Raw genomic sequence first — 22,225 nt, 5'->3', positions numbered from 1 at the left:
CTCCATTTTGGGTTATTATTGCTTGTGGTTTGTGCATTTTAATTTACAGATACCCTAAAAAAGTTTATTTTGTCGTTTTGTATATTAGGTACAGTATATATTTCCCTCATTTTAAATAGAAAACAAAGGAAAAAACAATAAGCTGATGTTCAATATGTTGGTAATTCATACAATCTACTTATATTTCAAATTGATATTTCAGGTTTTGACTGCATTTGTCACATCCTGGAACGTTATTTTAGCTTCTTAAGTATAGTCACAAATTGTCTAGAATTTGTACTTTTGGCATTTTATGTACAAGCTTATTCAGCTTCATTTCTTTCCATGAGATGCTTTTGAATTATTTTCGATATTTATGCAGACCTATTATTGATTTATTTCTGAGTTAAATAATATACGTTGTACTTTGTCAATTTAATAAAAGTTGACATACATTGACAAATCTAGATTTGAATAAGCGCGCGTGTTTGTTGCACCTGCAACAGCAGTTTATTTTGACCAGTTCTTGACACCTATTTTCCTACTTCACATTTAGATCAACACAGATCCAAACAACACAACAATATCTTTATTTATTGGCAGTTCAGAACAACCTGAATTGATAATTGAGTATGTTTTGGCTCTAACAGTAAAGAACGAATAAAACATGTTTAGCTGAAGCATATGTGGCCTTAACCTGTAAACAAACCGAACAAACACTTTTGACATTGTCAGTAATATTAACATACAGAGAATTTAGCACATTATTACAAACAAAATGATACAGTTCCGTTATTATTTTACAACAGATTTAGTTTTAGACACTAGAAATGTTTCACAGTCTCCATTGTAAGAGCACTGGAACTAAAGGGATGTTTTTAAGGCTGAATTCTCATGAGATGAATGCGGACAAGACTACATGAGTTACGTGGCAATTTAAGCATTAAGTATCAAAGCTGAAGCAAAAGTAAACTCTGACTTCTCAGTGCGGATGACTTCTGCTTTTTGTAAGGGAATGTATTGAAGTACTTTATGGATCATTTTTTATATTCTTAACATAAAATAATTAAAGGTGAAGCGTGTAAATGTTTCCCAAGAACTTTCCCTGTCTGCCATTTGTCAAATAGAGAGGTAGACATGCCTCATACCCACTTTCAAATATTTATCCATTTATTTCTATTTAAAAGGGAATGTATTCTGTCTAAGTAACATATTCATTGTAAATATCTCTTTAAATTGTAGTTCTTTTTTTCCTAATGACTCTTTCAATTTAAGGGAACTGTAAATATTCTTGTGATGTCACCAGCCTGTCATCACTGGCACATTACATTTAAGGCTCACGTGACATTTGAGTGTCTGTGATCGAATCTGGCACATTTAGTCTCATCCCAAACAAGCACAGCACTTCTGAAACACTAGAGTCTCTGTGGTTATAAGGCTTATTAATAGACATGTAACAATATCAAAATCTCACTGTACGGTAATGCCTTGGTATACATCCACGGTACGGTATATATTTAACATGACAAATGATGACTTGGAAACGTGCCATAAGCATCCTCTTTTCATTATCCTCTAATCATAACTTTTACTTCAATGTATGCGTTATAGTATGAGATGGGTCAAATGACCTAAAAATCCCTTTTATATTATAAAATAAAATAACTGCACCAGATGGACCTTGTCAAAGGTAACATCTATAATTTTTTCTAACATTCTCTATGTTAGGCCTGGAAGACCTATGGTTTCATACTGTCATGTGACCAAGATAGTATTGAGATCATTTTGATATTGTGATAACACAATATCGCTAATATTGTTACATCCCTATTTTTATTACAATCTGTATTTATAGTCTCTGCACACAAACCAGGATAATAGAAACATTAAAAAGTATACACACTTCACCTTTAAGGCTTCTTTGTCTTTTCATTGCATTTCTGTGCTGCCTCTGACTGCATATATCCAAATCTATAAAACATAATTTTTGAAATATTTTGTGAAATATTAGAGAATGATGGCAACATTAGTGCAGAATCTAACACATCTATGAGTTGAGTCCCGTTGTCTAGCTCAGAATAATGGTTGTCTGTGCTGTCCTGGGTTCATGTAAAAATCCACCTCTGTATGGATTGTAATGAAGCATCAGATTCACTTCAGCTTTTCATTGCACATGGTGGAGGCAGCCAGAAGAGGTTATCTTCAATTTACATTATCAGACCTGTGTATGTCAGTGAGAATCAGCATCAAATACTGATTCATTCGTAAGTGCAAGTGTGGGGGAGTTTAGATTTGCAAACAAAAGCAATGTGTTCATTCATAATTCAGCATTAAAGCTAAATCAACCCTGTTTATATTTAAATAATCAGTACATAGTACATGTCTACATAGTGCTAACGTGTCAAGAGGTATTTCAGTACAAAGAAATGTAAAGGGATTCTCCATACGACGGTCTTAAATTGGACAGTGTTTGACAAGACAATTTTTGTGTTTTGATTTAGTCTCAAACAAGATTATAAACAGAGAGTTTAGTGACTGCCCTTTGGAGTTTTGCTACATTAAATCATTCTTATCCTGAGGTTGTTAGCGTCACAATCTTATCACTAATGCATTAAATAGTTTTGTAACGGCCGTTCCAGTTCCATATTGGAAACGGTTATTTCTCAGTTTCCATCTCTGTTCAATTCTCAGTGGCAAAAGCATAAAAAAGCTAAATCATTAAGTTATCCAAAATGAAAAAGCTTGAAGATAATAAATACCCTAAAGTGTAGTGATAAAAAGTTCACATAATGAGTTCATCAGCTTTCCTCTGCAGCTGGCATGGACAAGGGAAGACACCATGTTTCTCCACATGACTCTCAAATGAGACCACATAAACATTCATACATGTTCCTCCTCAATCCTTTGCAAAATCTGTGTTTTTTAAAACATGGGCTTATTCGGTTGGATAAACCTTATGTCCAGTTATTTCAAAAGGACAAGTCGGAGTTAATATGAGAAAACTGGTAGTGGACGGTTCACCACGAAACCTCACACTTCATGAGTGTGACTGAGCAACACAACTAAAGCAGATCTTCCATGTTAAGTTTCCAACTGCAGGACAGACACACTGGTCATTTCTTGGTCCAGTTCTCTTTCGCCACCATCTAAAATGGGAGTGACTCCAACTGTGAGGCTCTGGGACACTGCTGAATGCTTGGCGTTCATAGTCCTTAATCTATGTCCTCGTTCTGTGTTCATGTTCTCTTCATCACCCTCCAGCTCTCCATCCTCTTCCTCAAGAGTCAGGTCAAACTGGAACTTTTCTCCCGATCCCCCAACGCCCACTATGGCCCGCAAGTCCTGCTCATCGGGGGTGGGCGAAGGGCTGCGTGGAATCATGCTCTGGTACCATTCACGATTGTCTTCTAACGTATCTAGAATGTCCTGAGCATCGGGATGGACCAGATCGGCCCACGTCTCCCACAGAGGATGGACAATGTAGTCGATGAATCCCACCTTCGGATTTACAGAGACAACAGTTAAAACAGCAATCTTTAAGGACGCATACTAACACTTTTTTAATCACAGCACACCTGAGTTTTTTCTACAGAGGCTGTGTGCTTGTCACACATGGGGCTGATTTCAATGCCCTTGTCACGTTCGCAGTCACCCTGACTGAAAAGCTCCACCATGATTCGATCTGTCCACTGTCGGTAGAGCTCCAGGGGTTTGGTGGGGTTGCTGAGGTCAGCGCAGTGCACCATGTTCTGGAGGACCTTTAGACAAAGGATTAGAAAAACGATTTTATATCTGATCACTGCTAACCAATATTGAAGTAAGTATCAAGTCATGTTAAAAGTTATGTTTACGTAAAATCCTCCACACATACAACCATATAGGTTTCTTACATGCGACCCATAGAAGGTTTTTAAAATTAGCGCCTCTATCTATTTAGCGCAAGATAGGTCATACAAATGTTCACCGTAGTTTTTTGTTGGGTTTAATGTGCATGCTATTCATGCTAGTTTCCGTAGCTCAGCCTTGTGGTAGCAGCGCAAAAAGAAGTCCCAGGGAACACACAATTGTGTTTATTCAAAGTTTCTGAATAATACATCAATGTAAAGCATGTTTTGCAAATGTAATACTGTTAAAACGGTGAGTAAGGGACTATCTATAAAGTTCACACATTTTGTAAAAATGAATACAGATTTTGATTGGTTGCAGCGGTCAAATGTAATTTTATGATGTCACATGCAACACAAGGCGACAGCTAGAGTTCATAATTTCATAATAATATATGGTTTTAATATTTTGTAGCACCTAACCCCACCCTGACTCTAAACCTAACCATTTCCCAGCCATATAAAACACAACACGCAAATAAAAGTACTGTCACAGGTATTTATTGCACAAACTGACCAAAAGCAGTGTAAGAGTATTTCAAACCACTCTTTTCGCAGACCTTTTCGCACCGAAGCCGTATGATACTTTATATGAAGATGCCGTGTCCGTGAATGTATGCAGTTGGCTCACGTCCGTGAATGTATGCAGTCGGCTCACGTACAATACCGTTTCACGTTCAAAGCCAACGAAATGACGTGATCTTTCACGAGACACGACAGAGCCAATGGTATCGAAGCTGACGTAATTCTTCTTCTGGCGGCAATTTTTGAACGTTTATTCACCGGATCTGAAGTTTCAGGCGGAAGGTGATCGCTTTTGCAACTGTTCCGAGTACAAATCGATCGTTTCGCGTTGGTACCCTTGGAATATCTGTTTTTTTAACAACATTGTGACTGCTTGTAACTAGTCAACGCTAGCTGTCTTATATTAAAACTGGTGTTTGTTAGTAATCAGAGGATGAATGATGCGATAAATAACCAATACGTTAAAACAACCAAAATAACAAGTTTGATTATGAATGATCGAGTAATTTTTAATTTGTGCATTTGCACACTCATCTGATATGTTTAACATATTTTCTTAACTCCTTAGGAGTTGCTGAAGCATTGTTCTCCAGCGACTTCAAGACCGTGTGCTACATTAGAGAGACACCCTCTGGACACAGATTATTTGTTGTTTGTTTAAACTAATCTGTGGCATCCCTCGCTGGCTGATCGCGAGGGTAACTTTAGGACGTCATAGCTTTGGCATTTGTCCATTAACCGGTCTTAACATAAATGACCCACTGAACAATGCACAGTACAAGCGCAGCGTTGAACTTCTTGAATCTGTTCAGTAAGGAGCGTTTTGATTGGTGGATCAAAAGCTCAACGCGATTGCCTGAAAAGGTCATCCTTATAAAAAAGATACGCTTGAATCTCAGTGTGGCAGGACAGTCTCAAAAATACCACACAGAAATTCAAAGCAATCCACACACGTGTGACAATTTACAAATGCAGATTCACCAATCCATAAATACATGTTACAACATTCACAAATGTTAATTGGAAAGTAATTCAAGAACATGATATACATATTTGTGAAAACATTCTGAATTTTTTTCTGCAAGATATATTTGTGTGAGCATTTGGGGAAAATGTTTGTGAATTTATGAATTGTGTTTTGAATTTACAAATCAGATTTTGTGAATGTGAATTGTCCTGTGAATTTATGAATTGTGTTTTATAAATATATTATTTTTGAGACTGATCAGTCTACATAGGACCCTGCGTGTTAAAAAGTGATGCGCTGACGTCAATATGTGACGAGTTGGGAGTGAGAATGTGTTGTAAGTCATAATAAGCTGCTTGCACAAACCATGCATAGTTTTTCGGAGAACAGGCTTGCAACATTATGCAGCCAAAATCATAACAGTTTCTTCTGTGATGGCAATATTCAAATCGCTGTGCATTCTAATAAACATATAAATAACAGTAGAGAGATGTGCAGTACCTGAATTCGGTCTGAGTAGTTGTCTAGCAGCAAGACTCCTAAACTGGTCACTTTTTTTGTTTCTACCATTGTCTTGAGGTCAGCTAGGTAATTCATGTGTTTGGACATGTCAGTGGCTAATACCTGAGGAATTGATGAAAAGTAAATAAGATGCATGTTAGATGCATATATTTGTTTCAATAACAATGAAAAGTCTAAGGCTGCGACTCACCATGTCTATAGCCATCTGCCGCAGAGACTGGCGTTGTTTCTTGCTAAGGTTACAGAAGATGTCACAGTTTTCTTGCTGTAGAAGCTTGAAGCCTACAGCCAGGTGATGATTCTCCAACACAGAGGCATCATTATACATCAGAGCCAGTTCAGAGTCTAAAAAGAAAGCAAACAACACACTGTGGTCCTGACGGGTGTTGAAATTTGTTTGACTTTCATGAGTTTGTATTTGGGAGAAGACAAAAATCCCAGAAGCCAATACTTGTGTTAATGAGGAACTGGTTGGACAGTCCTGGATGGTCTACGTCATGAACTGCACTAGCAAATAGAGCAGCCATGATCTCAAGATCTGTGAACACATCCTGAAAAACAAACAAAGATAAACCCCGCTTTTAACAAAAGTTTGTCTAAAAGTTCATTCCCATGCTCACTATGGATGTGTCAGAAGTATCCATGCAGACCTCTAGAGCAGGTGTCGAGAGAAGAACATGTGTGGACTGCACAACATCTGCTGCGTGGATATTGTTATGGTAAGCTACATCTGCACGATAGTGGTCTTCCAAAGTAATAAGAAAGGTTAAGAAGGTGTCTGGTGGGATTTTGAAGCACTTGAGCAAATCTCGCTCCTGAGAATGAGAGTAAAAGAGTGTAAAAACATAATCTAGTGAAACTTTAAATATTGAAGCACTGTTTAAGCATTGAAATAAAGCGTATTTGTGGCTCATTTATCATTGGTGGCTAATTTAGTATTCCAATAGTAAAGCAGTGTAATTTGAATCTAAAAATATTACCTGGAAAATGTTGTACATCACGACTGTCAACGGCCGATTTCCAGAGTACTCTGCGATCTTAAAGATATCTATACCCCATTGATCTATGTTTTCAATCTCCTGGAATTACAAATATGGTAGAAATTTGAGTACCTCTCCTACTAATAAAAATAACATAGACCAAAGTATGAATTTGATTGATCAAATAAGCTGTTGTAAAACCATGAAATAGTCAAACAGCTGTGATTTATTTTTATAATAGTGTGTTCATAATGGTGGAGGGGAACCTTGGCCAGGAGGTTCTCGTGCTGGGTGGTGACACCAAATCGTGGGATGCTTGTTGGGGGGAGACTCAGACTGGGGCTCAGTTTCCTCACCCCGCTTATTTGAGACATCGGCCTGCGTTTCTTCTCCTCTTTACATGCTGCTGACACAATCTCCACATCCTGCTGTTTCTCTGAAACACAAACATACAGTAGAGCGATATGAATGTGAGCTGCACTATTCAGACTAAAGGGAATTGTCATTTTATTTAAATTTATTTTTAATGCATCTGTATTTTTATATTGTTTTACAGACCTCACATTTCTGCAAAATCGTCATTACAAATCATCAAATCACTCACGTAAAAACGTGTTTGCTATGAACTCCGACACCTGGTTTCCTGAGCGGCTTGTCTCGGACAGCTGCGTAAGCTCTCTGTTGAGCATTCTTTTAAACTGCAAACGATAAAACACGAACATTAAATAACAGTCAGAAGCATCTTATAGTAATTACATTACAGTTTATTACATACAGACTACAGTTTAATAATAGCAAATCGTACATGATCTAGAAGCAGAACTAATGTTACAACTCTACCAATGATCAGTCCTCAGAGTACAATACCACAATATACGACATCGTAACAGTGTTGCTCGTTTACTATGGTAGCCATAAAAACCCTGTAAAGAAACTAGTCTTCTCATTTAGACTGAATTTGGGGTTATTTAGTCATGCATTCGCAAAATTAACCGCCGTTACCCTCTCACCTTATTGGACGCCATTTCGCTGACTGAGTGGCGTGTTTGCAGGGTCTCCAGCTGGTCCAGACACCAGTCCAATTCCTCCAGAGTCTCCACTGCAAGTTTCTGATACGCCTCATCTGCCACCACAAAACTATAGATCTCAGAAAAATAGCACTCAACAACAATGATGTTTTCTAGTAGTTAGGCCAGTAATTCAGATTTGTGATCCGTCAGTATTTCTACTGGACCAACAAAAATAAGGGATTTTTTTACCCAAGTTTTTTGGTTTATTTGATAGATATCTATGATAGCGACATGCATTTTTCCTCACCTGATAGGTTTGTCTTGCAGGCAGACTGAGGGTTAGTGCTAGGTTGTCTCCTAACATACAGAAAATGATATCCATAAAGATTAAAATATTTCCATTTATTCAGTGGCTGTCTGCTAATGTTCAGCTATGGACTTACTTGTTTCCTCTATCCTGCCCATGAGTCAAAACGGCAACATTCCCTCTCACTGTACGTAGACTGGCAAGAACCTATAGTACACACATACACATGCTTAAAATATTTATTTTCATTATTTTATGGAGCGTGGTGCTTCCTCAAAAATGCTACAAGAATGAAAGAATCAGAAAAAACAAAGCCACCTTTATGCAGTAACTAAATCTTCCACCATAATGGGTCTAAATATTTATAGTCCTAATATTTCATAGTCATCTCATAATGTAATTTTAACAGTTTGCACTTTTTGGGCCTGAACACTTTTAAGATGTTTAAACTTATTTTTGTTCTTCATACATCTTCATACAGCCAACTGACCTGAGCAAATGGCGTTACAATCATGTCCTCCCCATGACTGCAAGAGAAAAATCAAACAATCATAATCACATTATTATTACACACACTGGTATTAAGACTCTCAATCATAAAGACTCTCAAGAGCAACAGGTAGATCAATAATTTAGCCATAAATCACTCAGCTCAAATTAAATGCAAATGCAAAAGGCTAATGCAATCACAGAATTACTATAACATAATGTTTTTTTCTTTAGTATGTAATGATAGCTCACAGCTCACTGGCCGTCGATGAGTTTCTGGACATCGTCTTGGGCGAGATGTCAAAATCTGAGTCGGATCGATAGAGGAAAGACTCGCGGCGCTGGCTGTTTGTCTGGAGGACCAGTCCGGAGCTCGGACTGATGGTAGGGTCCAGAGGACTTCGCCCGATTGACAACCCATTTTCCACATCAAAACTGCAACAGAAAGACAGGTTAGGGGACATTAGGTCTCTGACAAAACATATTGACAAATTCAAAGGATAAAAGCTATGGAAGGCGAATCCTGCCAAATTTAAATAAATAAATGAAACGATAAAAAAAGAAATCCAGATTAACAATTTCATTATACACAACTGCGTGCACAATATGTGCCAAAATGAAAAATAAAATGAAAAGATTTATTTTCATTTTTACACAGACTATGCGTTGTCCCTGTCAAATTGAAAAAAGCAAATGGAATTTGTGATTTGACATTTCATTTTCACAAAATTCTCCAGGCAAGACAGCCAATATGAAAATACAAGGCAAATGTAAAAAAGAAATTGCAAAAACCATTTTTACAAAGGTTGTTATTGATGCTCACGCAATAATACTGACACAATTCACAGATTGAAAGCTGTTGTCTGTGTAAAAATGAAAAATGAAAATAAATTCTTTTCATTTCATTTTTCATTCCGGTACATATTGTGCAGTTGTGTATTATGAAATTGTTAATCTGGTTTTCATTTTCATCATTTAATTTATTTATTTAAATTTGGCAGGATTCACCTTCCATAAAAAGCATCTGCTAAATGCCTAAATAACATGTAAAATAAATAAACACCCATTATTTTGTTGTACGGAAACATTTTGTTATTTAAGTGAAAACTGTGAGAACTGTAATATTAAAAAGTTCTTATTTGAAAACTTTAAATTATTTTAGTGAATGAACCACATATTGTAAATTATGTATGCTATAGAGAAGTTAACAGGGCTCTTCTGGAATGACTGTACGGAATTCAATGACTCTGTTTTGCTGTGAAGTGAAAGTTGCCAGCACTGGTTCTGGTTTATTTATATCTGTGGTGAAGGTTCACTGCCTTGGCTAAGGGGCTATTTTTAGTCTCAGGTAAAATGTTGTTTCTCTCCACCACATTCACATGTAGTGGAGGAACCCTTAGACTACCAATAAGAGAGGGACCAAAGTCATAACAGACCAGAATATCATTGAGAATTGAGTATGGATTCTTTTGACCTGAATCGATAAGATCTGAATCTAGAAGTTGACAAGAATATCTTTAAAGCATATGTAAAATAACTCAGAACACCTTAGCAACCATATATCAACACCCTGTCAATCACAGACAAATGTATAGCATCATGGTGGTGACTTGTGCACCATTAATTATTTCAGAAAACATAAAAATATTTATTCTATTATAAATTAATATTTATCTTTTAGGATTGTTTACTTAAATAATTTAATTAGATAAAAAAATATGTATTTTTATATTTTATTAATTATCCGTCCCTGTTATTTTCAGTAAAAGCAAATGTTAACAATATGAATTGCTAAAAATATATTTTCTTTCATGTCAATCAAATTTAATTGACAACATCCTTACATTTGAAGTAAAACTAGAAAGACAAACATTTATTTTATTTGGAATAGCATGCACCAATGAAACATTCACAAGAATTCCAGGAATGTGTGTTCAAAAAGTAAACATGGTGGATTTTAATGTCATGTTGACATCAAAGCGGATGAACCTGCATTGTCAGATGGGTTATTTCATGCAATGGGGCAATATTTTTTTTGTTTTGTTCTTGGTGTGAACCGGTTTCTTCTGCACATTTCCTGCACAGATGTTATCATTAAAAAGTGTAAAACAAACAGGTTATATTTTTCCTAGTGTAGGCTCCTGTAGCTTGGCCTTGGCTTTTCAGAGACAGGGGACCAGAAGAATGTACCACAGGAAAAAACAAGACGCAAGACAAGACCAGGCAGACATTTGGCATAAATGACTGACTACATATAGGTTGGCACTCACACAGACAACCCTACAGAAGACCAATAAAACTAAAGAACATTTGACAACAACCCATCTAAAAGAGAGTGCACGCAAAAAGTATTTACTCCAAACCTGAATGATTATCTCATCTCTGGCACACACAAAAAAGAATTGAAGGGAATTATTATAATTTCCATACAATGAAAGCAAGCTGTCCACCAAATAAGTAACCCTAAAGTAATAAAGTTCAGTTAATTTCAGAACACAATATTGTTAATAAACAGATTCTTTCTCTCATAACCCGTGGTTCTGTGTAGCACATAAGCATGGAGTTAAAGCATGGAGCGTTGAAGAGCAAAGTACACATCATAACTTCTGAAGAGCAGATTGACTAAACATGTATGATGTGGCAACAGTGGACTCACCACCAAGCGTGCCTTTGGTCAAATATCTGTGTTGCTCGTGGGTAGCCTGCCATTCTCCAGACCTTCAATAAAAAACCTTGAAGACACATCCACGGCCAACCTTACTATTTTAAAATTGTCTTAATCATGATGATGTAATGTTATTTTTAAATGTGTTTCATTTAAAAACCTTAAATTTTGTTGGACAAATCCAGAGACCAACATTCGTAAACTATCTCTATTCCTCTCTCTGTATTCCACACACACACATTCTGGGGCTTGGGCTCTTTGCCAATGCACAAGTCCCAACATGCACGTCAAGCAATGTGACAGATTTAAAAAATACCAAAGCACGTCAGACTATTACAAGAGCAGACTCGCTGCTTTAGACAAAAATAAGTATTTATATAGCCTACTGTCAATATATACCGTATATCAATGTGTATAAAAATGTACTTTGACATACAAATAATATGTTTAGTTTAATTATGATTACAATGCAAAATAGTGGGAAAGTATTTTATATTTTGTTTATATATATATATATATATATATATATATATAGGTCACTTTAAGTGTAGCACAATTTTCAATATATTTATATACTTTTTACTTCATGTTTGCATTTATTTAATAACAAGTTTTTATAAACGCTGTCACTGCCTTTGCATTTTAAAACTCCCACAAAATATTCTGTGGTGGTATGGTACAGTGATGGTATGACAAAACATTACCATCTGATTTCATGTATGATTTGAGTGAAGCAATGGATGAGCGTAGTGAGGGTAAATGTTTTACGCACATTATTTACTCGAGTCATAAAACAAACTGCTTGTACAAATACCGTATGTGTAAGTGAAATGAAGCAATATGCCCGAGGAGTCTCAGTTATCAGGTCATCGTACACTATCGAGTTAATCCATTGAACCGGAGATGTTTGCGTTTCAACAGACGTTATATTGTCGTCATCGGTTCTGAATGTTAATCTGGTTGAGAAACATGTACAGTTAACTAGATTGAGGGCTGTGTGCAGTTTAAACTGAATCGAGAATTTCCTCTTAATTCCAAATGAAGTGGTGCATTTAAATTAAAAAGTTTTAATTAAGTTAGAATTTAAAGAATTTTTTTTATTGCAAAACTTGTTTCGGACTAATAATAACAAATCTGAATTATGACAGTGAAACGTAAGTCGTGCATTCTTCTCTGTTTCACGTTAAAACTCAACATCCTGTGGCCCATTCAAATAAAAATGTCTACTCTTACCATTTTGTTGACTCTTGACTGAAATAACCCTATTGACCTTTGAAAGCAAGACATGTTGAAATGAAACCACATTATTATTGACATGACGTTGAAATACACAACAGATGTGCTACAGTAGGACCTATCCCAATGCTTCTGAACCTGCATTCTGGTCTTGTTTTGCTCTCTTGTAATGCCGGTTCACAGTCAAGGGTTGAGATCATTGTGCTCAGAATTGGCTAACATGGCGGTGAGTTCATGGCGGTGAACTCAGAAAAGACACGAACAATCCCACCGGGTGCTCATGTTATGTGCTCATGAACAAGCATGCTGGGATCGATATTCTAATGGTGTGAAGGGCGCGATGAGAGGTCTGCCGTAATAGGGGACAGTTCTTCTCCCCCAAAGCACTTGGGCGATACTCTATCAGATCAGCAACTGTAGTCCAGAGCTCAGACTTAAGAGCCTCTGCTGGAGCCGATTAACAATCCATCTTTTTTTGGAACATTGCTTCGATCGTGACAGACAGGACACATCAGTTACTGAGCAGAAGCAATTAAAGTGCACAGTGGCCAGTCATAAAGACTCAATGCATGATGGGAGGGAAGGCTAAAGGAGAGAGCAGCTTTAGAGAGATGGACTCTGATTAAAGGTGCAGATGTGCCCTACATCAAAACATTTCAATAAATGAATCATTCGAGCATGGCCGCTGCCACTTCCTGCTTAAATTAGCCAATAATGAATTAAGGAGGACCATATTACTGAGGTTCAGGAAAAAAGCAGTTCCCGGTTTGCCTTAGCAGATCCACATAGTAAGTTAAAGTCATTTGTGCATAACCCATATGACTTTTTTCTCCTTTGTTTGGTTCTTTATTCTTTTCCAGGGACTAAACTACCCGAGTGTCACAAAGAATCAAAAGTACTCTAGTGTCTGAAGTGTGTTTAACTGTCATATGTTCTGTATACCCTTACAAACATTTGTGTACTTCAAGTGAATTTTATTATGTATACTTAAGTAAAATTCAAGTATATTTTTGAGTGTACTTAATATAGTAAGTACCGTATATAGTAATATCACAATGCTAGTAGTATACTTGTAAGTGTACTATTTTTAGCTACTTAGGACTAAATTAGCCCACTAATAAATATACTGCACACTAGTCAATTTTGAGTACACAACTATAGTACATAGTTTACAGCTATGTTTTTTTGTTTGTGCTGTAACTACAGGTGAACATATTTATTGATAGTTTAGTATAGTTGTACATGCACATTTTTACTTTATGAAAGTACACTTTGAAGTGTTCTCTTAGTAGGATACTTAATTAGAGTAGTAAACACAACTACATGTCAAGTATACTTAGAATAATTTGATCTAGATATACTTAAAACTATAACTAATCATATATACTTATATACCTAGATTCTGTCAGCATTTGTATACTTGTGTTATAAATATTGTTCTGAGAAGTACATGACAGTAAGCAAATAATGTTAGTTCTGATTAGTTTGAACTGTTTTTAAGTATAATGCTAAAAATACCCTCAATAGGCCGCAGCAGATACATTTACTGCAAATACAAACTTATCCTAAATTAAAAGGCATTTGCTTCTGTAGACGCCACAATCTCAATGAATTGTAGATTCATTTTTGATCGAATGGATTGAGTCAGACGGAATTGTCGAATTCCATGTGAATTACATTATCCAGAGTCCACTGTAACAAAAATATAAGGTTGAATTTCAGCAATCAACTTAAAGGAACAGTTCACCCAAAAATAAACATTCTGTCACCATTTACTCCTAGAAGTTGTTCCAAACCTGTATAAATGTTCTTGTTGTGCTAAACACACAGAAAGATATTTGGAAGAATGTGTGTAACAAACAGGGGGCACCATTGACTTCCATAGTAGGAAGAAAAAACATTATAGACAATAGTGCCCCAGAATGATTGTTACAAATGTTTACAATACTTACAGAGTAAGTTCAACTATTTGATTCACATTGTTTGTTATTCATCTAGTAAAGTACAGTCATTGTAATGACATGATTTCTCAAAATAAAAGTTTGTAATGATGTAGTAAGTTTTCGAGTTCTGAGAGGTCAGTGGTTAGGGTTCGCTAGTTTCATAAGATGGCGCTGGTGAGCTTTTGCGACGTCAGAGTCGGAGGACTAATTTCCGGTCGTAGCCTATAACACATAAGCTGGCAAATATGGGTCTTATTAGATAAAAAATGAGAACGTAACATATCAGTGATATGAAAGATCCTCTCTACATAAGCCAACACAACTCGATAGTGTTATACGACCGGAAATTAGTCTGCCAACTCTGGCGTTGCAAAAGCTCACCGGCGCCATCTTGTGCAACTAGCCCATTCTTTTATGAAGAAAATTATCGTTGAAAAATGTATAGAAAATAAACAAGGTAGATAAAATATTGTGTTGTCACAGAGAATCCTCCTGCGCACACACAACTCTTCCACTTCACTAACAGGCTGCATCACGCTGAATGTGATGCAAATTTGCTCTGAGATAGAGGACAGTGATGGCTGATGTGTGTGAAATAAAACGAAAGCATAATGATGTTAGCAATCGGTGATATTTTGTGAGTTCATGTCTAGACTTCTCGGATTCCTCAGTACATGGAAGTCTGTATGATTATCTGTATGACAATACTGTGGGACATTGGTGAGTCAGTGATGGCTTTGAAATTAGTGTTGGCTTTACCTTTTCATTAAAGAATACGTTTTATATATACCCAAAAAGTAAACTGTACTTAATCATTGCCATATGGAGCATACGACATGGTCTTCAAGGGTACTGAAAATTTTAGGTTGGACCTGTGTGGATGGCAGTATCAATATAGAGACGTAGCGGCACACCACATCCTTTCCAGCTATTGTAAACCTACCATAACTTAAAGGAATAGTTTACCTTCAAAATGAAAATTCTGTGATTATTTACACGCCATCTTGTCAGAAGATATTTAGATTAATTGTTGATAACAGAAAACCGTGGGTTTGATTGACTTGCATTGGGTTTGGGTTCATTCAATAGAAGTCAACGTGGACCAAGAGTTTTTGGTTGCCAACATTTTTCTAAATCTTCTTTTGTGTTTTGCAGAAGAAAGAAAATCACAAATGACAACATCTAACATCTATCAAAACAATGTAACTTTGTCTCTATATCGCCATCTCTGTTTGAAACATAAAACTGCATAAGGTTTACGTATCTATGTGTCTTTTGACATCAAATTCCGTGAAATTTTACGTATAAGTTTAGCTTACTTTCAACCAAAAAAGTTGGCAGCTGGCAGCTTTAATTTCTGTGAATCACACCATCCAGACAAAGTGTGTAACTTCTTTTCCAGTAACGGCACCAAAGAGAATTGCAAAAAATATTGACAGGTTTTCCAAAGCACTCACCCATTCATTTGTTATTTAAAGTGGTAACCGCGCTCTTAACTCACACCATTGGTTGAGCAAAAAGTTGACATGTCAGAGCACTCAAACAAACAAAGCTTGTTCATGTTTTGACAGCTCCACGAAGCCACAGTTTTACACTTTTTAGTAAATCAAAGAACATCTTAGTTGTCTCTGTACATTAAACTGTACAAAAAAGTTTGACAGTTTCACTGACAAAAGACACAACGGAAGGATAAGAAAACTCAATTCAATTACCGCCTGCGTTTCTGCACGATGTCAATGGGACAGTTGACAGCAAATGGCGAGCCGCAGAGGTTCCCATTCCGAACTTTGAAAGTGCGGTCGGTCGATGGAAGAAAGACACAGCCACTTGGCAAACTCATATTTTCCATGTGCTCCGAAATCAGCCCTCTCTGAGACACATGCCTCCAAACGCTGGCTTGCGGTCACAGAAGAGCATTGAACACATCGAGTCATGCTGACATGATTGAAGTTTTCCAGATAGCTTTGAGCTGAAGGTCTCGCATTCGTACAGCAGTCATCCTTCAGCTTTTAACTTTTCTGAAGTGAACCCGTAAAGCTGTAGTGGAAAACTGCTGTAAAGTGCATGTGTGAAAGCAAGACTCTTTCAATGTAACCAAATAAGTCTCTCTCTCTCTCTCTGTCTCTCTCTGTCTCTCTCTCTCTCTCTCTCTCTCTCTCTCTCTCACTCCCTCGTTCCTCCAGCAGCTATGACAGCTGAACCGATATACAGGACTTCACTGCAACATGTGTGTGTGCTGGTGTATGTGCGTGTCTGTGTGCATATGTGTTTATGTGCATTTGAGGGACTGGCAGCTGAACAGTGATGTCACAGCCCATAGAGGGGGCGGAGCAAGCCAATGACTGTTTTCAGCATTAACTCTTTACTGCAGGGTTCCCTAAGAATAGATCATTATACAGTACATATACATTTTATCACTATAATTTGTCTCTATAAAAGTTTATGGGATAGTTCACCTAAAAAGAAATTATGTCATCATTTATTCACGCTCATGTTATTCAAAACCTGTTCATGTCTCTGTGGTTATGTCTTATTTTGTGTTCTGCAGAAGAAAGGAAGTCATACAGGTTTGAAGTGACATGATAGTGAATAAATGATGAATTGATGAACCATTTAAGCAACTTTACTGTTAAATTTAACAATATATGAGGGTCAATGCATCATACATGAAAGTAATACATTAACAGAATTTAGTTGGGAGACTTTCAGGATGACAAATCTTTTGAACATGTCTGATCTGCATTCCTATGTTCTTATGTATTAACTGTCACTATATTCAATTATTTAGAAAATATTACTTCAAAATATATTGAATAATTCATAAGGAATTTATGCTTATTCAAATTTATATTGAAACATATAAGCACTTTGTTTCAATATACAGAAATGTATTATGTAATATATTTTATTATATTTTTCAGTCCCAAATATACAGTTTTTCTGTTTCGTAAAGGTCTGTTACAGGGGCGCACTGGGAGTAAAAAGTGGCCCTTCACTTCATCGGCAGGAGCGGCCCACCAAGCCCAGCTCGCAACACAACAAATCACTGATGCACAAACGATTCTATAGCACTATTATTCAGAAATGTAAATGTTTTTGAGACCTTTCATGCAACAATGCAAAGTCAGTAAAACATTCAACACTAAAGGCCAGTATAGTCTAAGCAAAAAGAGAAATCAAAATGTTATAAAAGCCTGCCTAAAGATCTCAATGTAATATAAGGTCATGTATTTAAACTGACCAAGACATGGTGTTACTAGACCTTGCTAACAAATATTGTCTTACATCTGCCATAAAGTCCAAAATCAATATTATACAAGTCTTTTAAAGTTTGCGTTAAATCAGCCGATGAATCACACTGACAGCTGTTGAAAGTAAATACAAAAATGCCTCAGAAATGTGCAGTTAGTTCTGAGAACAGGTCTAACATCATTGTTTGCAGATGCCACGTGCTAGGATGTGGTGTTACATAAGGCAATGGTATTCAGACATTTAAGTATGACTAAGGTGACCAAATCAGTGTTGTCTTCATTTAGAAAAGTATATTTTAAGAAACTAAAGCCTGACACAACCTCAAACCGAACAAACTTGCATCAAGTATTTAGCTTGAAATTTTGCGTGCTTTAAACACAATTTGCTTTATATATTCAATGAGATTCAAATATTTAAGTGTTATATAGTCTTTGTACTTCATAAAAATGTAATCTCTAGTCAAATAATCTGTGGTGATTTAAGGGTCATCCTGGTCTGATTTGTGCTCCCTCAGGGCTGAATCTGCTCATATCAGGGACCGATAAATATTTGCTCAGTATGTGGTGTTGTAGGGGTATCAGTGGGTGGGTCAACCATAGACATATAAAATACCTAGATGGGCCATTGTCCGCTGGATCGTATGTCAACTGCGCCGCCATATTGGTCAGGGCAAAAAACTACTATAAACACATACAAATGAATGGTGGATCTGCAGTTTTCTGCATATAGACACAATAGCGGTTTAATTTATCAACTAATGCCAATACTTTATTATTTATACGCGGAATACAGAAACATTATTGCTCCAGTTAAAGATGGTTAGACTTGAACAAATTCTTATTGTCAAACGGAACTGCTAAAACAAATGCTTGTCAAGCATTAGTTTAGGCTTAATAACTGTGTACACATTGCTAATGTGATATATTGATATGAAAATGCATATGATCAAAACACAGCTCATTCACTTTAAAATCTTGGAAAACCCGGTTATTTATTAATCTTTGGTCTTATTACCATATTTCATACTATTTATTATGCACGACAGTGTTATTTTTTTACTAGCTCGCATACATGTTTTACTGCTGTTATTGTTTTATCTGTATTAACTATAAAAATAATACACAGAAAAATATGTATGTGCAACAATAACATGCATAATAGTGCTAATAGCTGTGACAATAAGGGTTGTGTCTATTTAAATAGCTCTATTTTCACATTTAGTATAAGGGGCTCCCTGCTCCATGCATCTCTCATCTAAGGGGTCGTTCCCCCGAAAAATGTTGAAGACTCCTGATGCAGGCTACATTTGACAATTCCTTATGTCAACGATTAATTTTTAAGTATAACTATAGACAAAAGTACCTAGGGACATGATACATTTGTACTCTACGTATATCGTAAACCATTGAAATGTGTTAAGAAATGTGAACGTGCTTTTAATGCAGAAAAAGATCAGTTTTCCCATTCACTTCTATGAGTTAATGGGCTTTTGCCCTGTCTAATATACATAAATAAACACATACCTGCAGACACATCATCTGCCTACACAGGGTTTGAACCAAATCAATGATATTTAGCTTGATATTAAGGTCCGCATGATTAATAATCAGAGAATTATTGTGTGATGAAACAGGCAGAAACTTGAATTTCCAATAGATAATAAACTATTCCAATTTAAGCCAAACAATGTACATATTGTATATTACAAACATGCACGCACGCACGCACACACACACACACACACACACACACACACACAAAAGTGTCTCTTTCCATATGCAATACATTCCTTAGAGTCCCATTTTCTCTTTTGCAAGAAAATAGAGCCAGAGGAAGAAGGTACAGTATTTACATATTATTTATGGACTAATGCAACCCATTCTCTATTGTGATATAACATCTTTGCATAAAGTTATTATTATATCTCAAAGGAGTTTCATATTACAAAAACCCAAAACAAACAGTTCACTCTTTATCCAGATGAGGGCAGCCACACACAGGTAACTGCTATGAGATTCATTTAACCATGGAATGAAACTAGTTTCTTAATGATGGAGCACAAGTGTACTCGAGGAGAGTAAAAGGTGGAAAGAACAGCAGAAGCATTAAAAATAGATTATGAAATACTGCACCAAATATGTGACCAATAATTAACTTTTATTGTTGCCATCTATAAGTGAACCCTTCAATGTGGAATTTGTTTTAATGTGAAGCATGTTTCTATATTTATAGTTGTATCTTATCATTTAACATAATTGACGAAGCAGTGTTAATTTTTATACATTGTGATAGATCTTGATACTTTTTACTTCTCGTGTTGAAATATCATATGACAACTAGTCATAAGAAACCAGTTATAGTTGAAGTTATGTGTTCCCATTACATTTTGCACTTGTTTTTGCTTTCAGTTTTTCTAAATCTGTGCACACGCTTTTGTTGCATTCAAAGAAAGCCTAAAGCATGAGCAAATACTGCAGCTAGGTGTTTTTTTGTGAAAATATGTTTTACTTCATTTAAAGATTAAAGAAGAAAATGTCAAAGTAAACAGAAATGGTAACAGTTAAATGTATGTATTGCGCATGTATGCACTATATTGATCCGCATACGCCATTAGGGACCCCCTATAAGAAGTAAAAGGCGATCCCTCAGATAAAATAAAAGATAATAAATAAATAAAAGATACATTTGAGAATTTTTTTATTGACAATTCTGAAATCTGTGCATACAATATAAAGTCAATATATATAATAATTATTTACAATAATTTATAGGTTTGTTTATAGGTGACATGTCATGTTGTTAGGCACCTCTTTGATAAAGCAATACAAAATTATGCTAATCCACTCGAAAACATAACGTTTCAAACTCATTTTTAATATATTTGGTATTGTCTTGCAAAAGTTTCTATTAAAACTAGTTTAAAATATTATTCTAATGATCATTGATCTATGTCATTTTTTGTTTCCCCCCATAAAACATCTCTTGGTGGGGACCTGATTCAGTTCGAGCATTGGCTGAATGTATATCAATATCAACAATGATGTATCTTAGTTTTGCCTTCTTTCTGATTCTCAATACTTATTGTGTCCATTCATTAAACACAGCTGTGATGTTTAAGGGCTGATGAAATGTTTCAACGTAATCGTAACTGTCTGAGAAGTTTCCTCAAATGCTGGCATGCTCACGTGCGAGACTGTGATCGGTACATCTGGAAGAGATTTCTCAGAGGAGTTTAGCGTCACAGCATTCCTAATAATAGAGCAGCAGTCTGCTGGGCTTCAGCAATAACTGGCCAAAGTCACATGATATTGACTTCCAATAGCTTGTAATGTTTTCATATCTCACTGCGCTTTTTTTATGTATCAAACATATGCCGTCTAGGTTAAGGGGAGAGGGAATGTTATAAAACTGTGGCTTTTGTTTACATTAGACCACATCAATGTGCATTTGTTTTGCACTGCATGAAACAACAGACATAGTTTCATATCACTGTTTTTTTAAATCCGTAAACATAACCAATAACAAAGTTGATCTTAGACCACCTCAGTCCTAACAAATATCCGAACATACAACAATATAGCCAACAGACCAACAATCTTAACTGATCTGAACTGAGCAATCCAATCCAAAAAGCCTCATACATCAGACCCCGTGGAGCTCATTTCACAATTAATTCGTAGCAAACAAACAACGGTTTGAAAAAACACACATACCCGATACAAGAGTGGCGTCTCAGATTCGAGCCGATGTTAAAGAGCGAACTCCTCCGGAGGTTACGAGAGTCCTTGTGAGTCATTTCGAAAAGTTGCGGAAACAAATCTTCAACCTTTTGCCAGTGTTGAAAGTTACATTGTGAAAGAACGTCTCTATTGAGTATCGGTCTCCCAAAACAGGTAAGAGCTCGGTGAAGACCTCATGGGTCTGAAACAAAGTCTGTCGCCTCTGTCCCAAACGTCTTGGTTCCATTTACAGTTCCCATTCTCAACTGTAGATCGTCTACCACAGATTCATTAACTTATCAAATAAGACTCACCAGAAAGTTCTAAAAACTGCTTTTCTCCTTTGAGTAGTAAAAAAAGGAGCACATTATTGGGCTCCCTGGAGAAGCTATTTAGGGGTATGAGGTCCTGTTTAGTTTCCATATTAGTTTTGTTGGATGAATGTTGGATGGGCGGGAAGGAGAAGAAAGCGAAAAAGAAAGGATGTACAACTCATTGAGCCTGGAGGGTGGTGTGCGGTCACACGCCACAGTAATCAGTGTGTGTGTGTGTGTGTGTGTGTTATGGATAGCCTTAGTTGGGTGGGTGGCTGTCTGCCAACGGCATCAGAACAGCACATGAAAGCACACAGCATGAGACTGACATGCATATGTTGTCGTCTGCATGCTCGATCGCGGCACTTCTGTTGCCCACAGAGAAAGATTGACTTGATTTAGACTTCTTCAGAACGTCTGTGCCTGGTTAAAA

The 22,225-nt window shown here is 36.5% G+C and overlaps 1 protein-coding gene across 6 annotated transcripts in view; it reads right to left on the bottom strand.

Annotated features, from left to right (window-relative positions):
* Positions 1-547: 547 nt before the first annotated feature.
* The window catches only part of pde4cb (phosphodiesterase 4C, cAMP-specific b), a 46,106-nt gene continuing 24,428 nt past the window's right edge, over positions 548-22,225 (bottom strand). For 2 of the 6 annotated variants that reach the window (XM_079483880.1, XM_079483882.1), the window contains exons 4-17: positions 8,916-9,098; positions 8,665-8,701; positions 8,311-8,381; positions 8,175-8,224; positions 7,868-7,980; positions 7,462-7,555; positions 7,124-7,293; positions 6,858-6,956; positions 6,528-6,692; positions 6,329-6,428; positions 6,068-6,222; positions 5,857-5,979; positions 3,555-3,737; positions 548-3,477 (exon numbers count right to left, since the gene is read on the bottom strand). In XM_079483880.1, coding sequence (XP_079340006.1) covers positions 3,061-3,477; positions 3,555-3,737; positions 5,857-5,979; positions 6,068-6,222; positions 6,329-6,428; positions 6,528-6,692; positions 6,858-6,956; positions 7,124-7,293; positions 7,462-7,555; positions 7,868-7,980; positions 8,175-8,224; positions 8,311-8,381; positions 8,665-8,701; positions 8,916-9,098 — 1,960 coding nt within the window. In that variant the 3' untranslated portion in view covers positions 548-3,060. Of the gene's footprint in view, positions 3,478-3,554; positions 3,738-5,856; positions 5,980-6,067; positions 6,223-6,328; positions 6,429-6,527; positions 6,693-6,857; positions 6,957-7,123; positions 7,294-7,461; positions 7,556-7,867; positions 7,981-8,174; positions 8,225-8,310; positions 8,382-8,664; positions 8,702-8,915; positions 9,099-11,319; positions 11,573-16,219; positions 16,769-21,472; positions 21,683-22,225 lie in introns of those variants that run through there. The other 4 variants (XM_079483883.1, XM_079483881.1, XM_079483884.1 and 1 more) reach the window with 4 other exon arrangements.

Source organism: Barbatula barbatula (assembly GCF_947034865.1).
Source record: "Barbatula barbatula genome assembly, chromosome: 20".
Taxonomy (NCBI): domain Eukaryota; kingdom Metazoa; phylum Chordata; class Actinopteri; order Cypriniformes; family Nemacheilidae; genus Barbatula; species Barbatula barbatula.
Note: the sequence above shows the minus strand (reverse complement) of the source record. Positions and strands in the feature narration are given on the sequence as shown.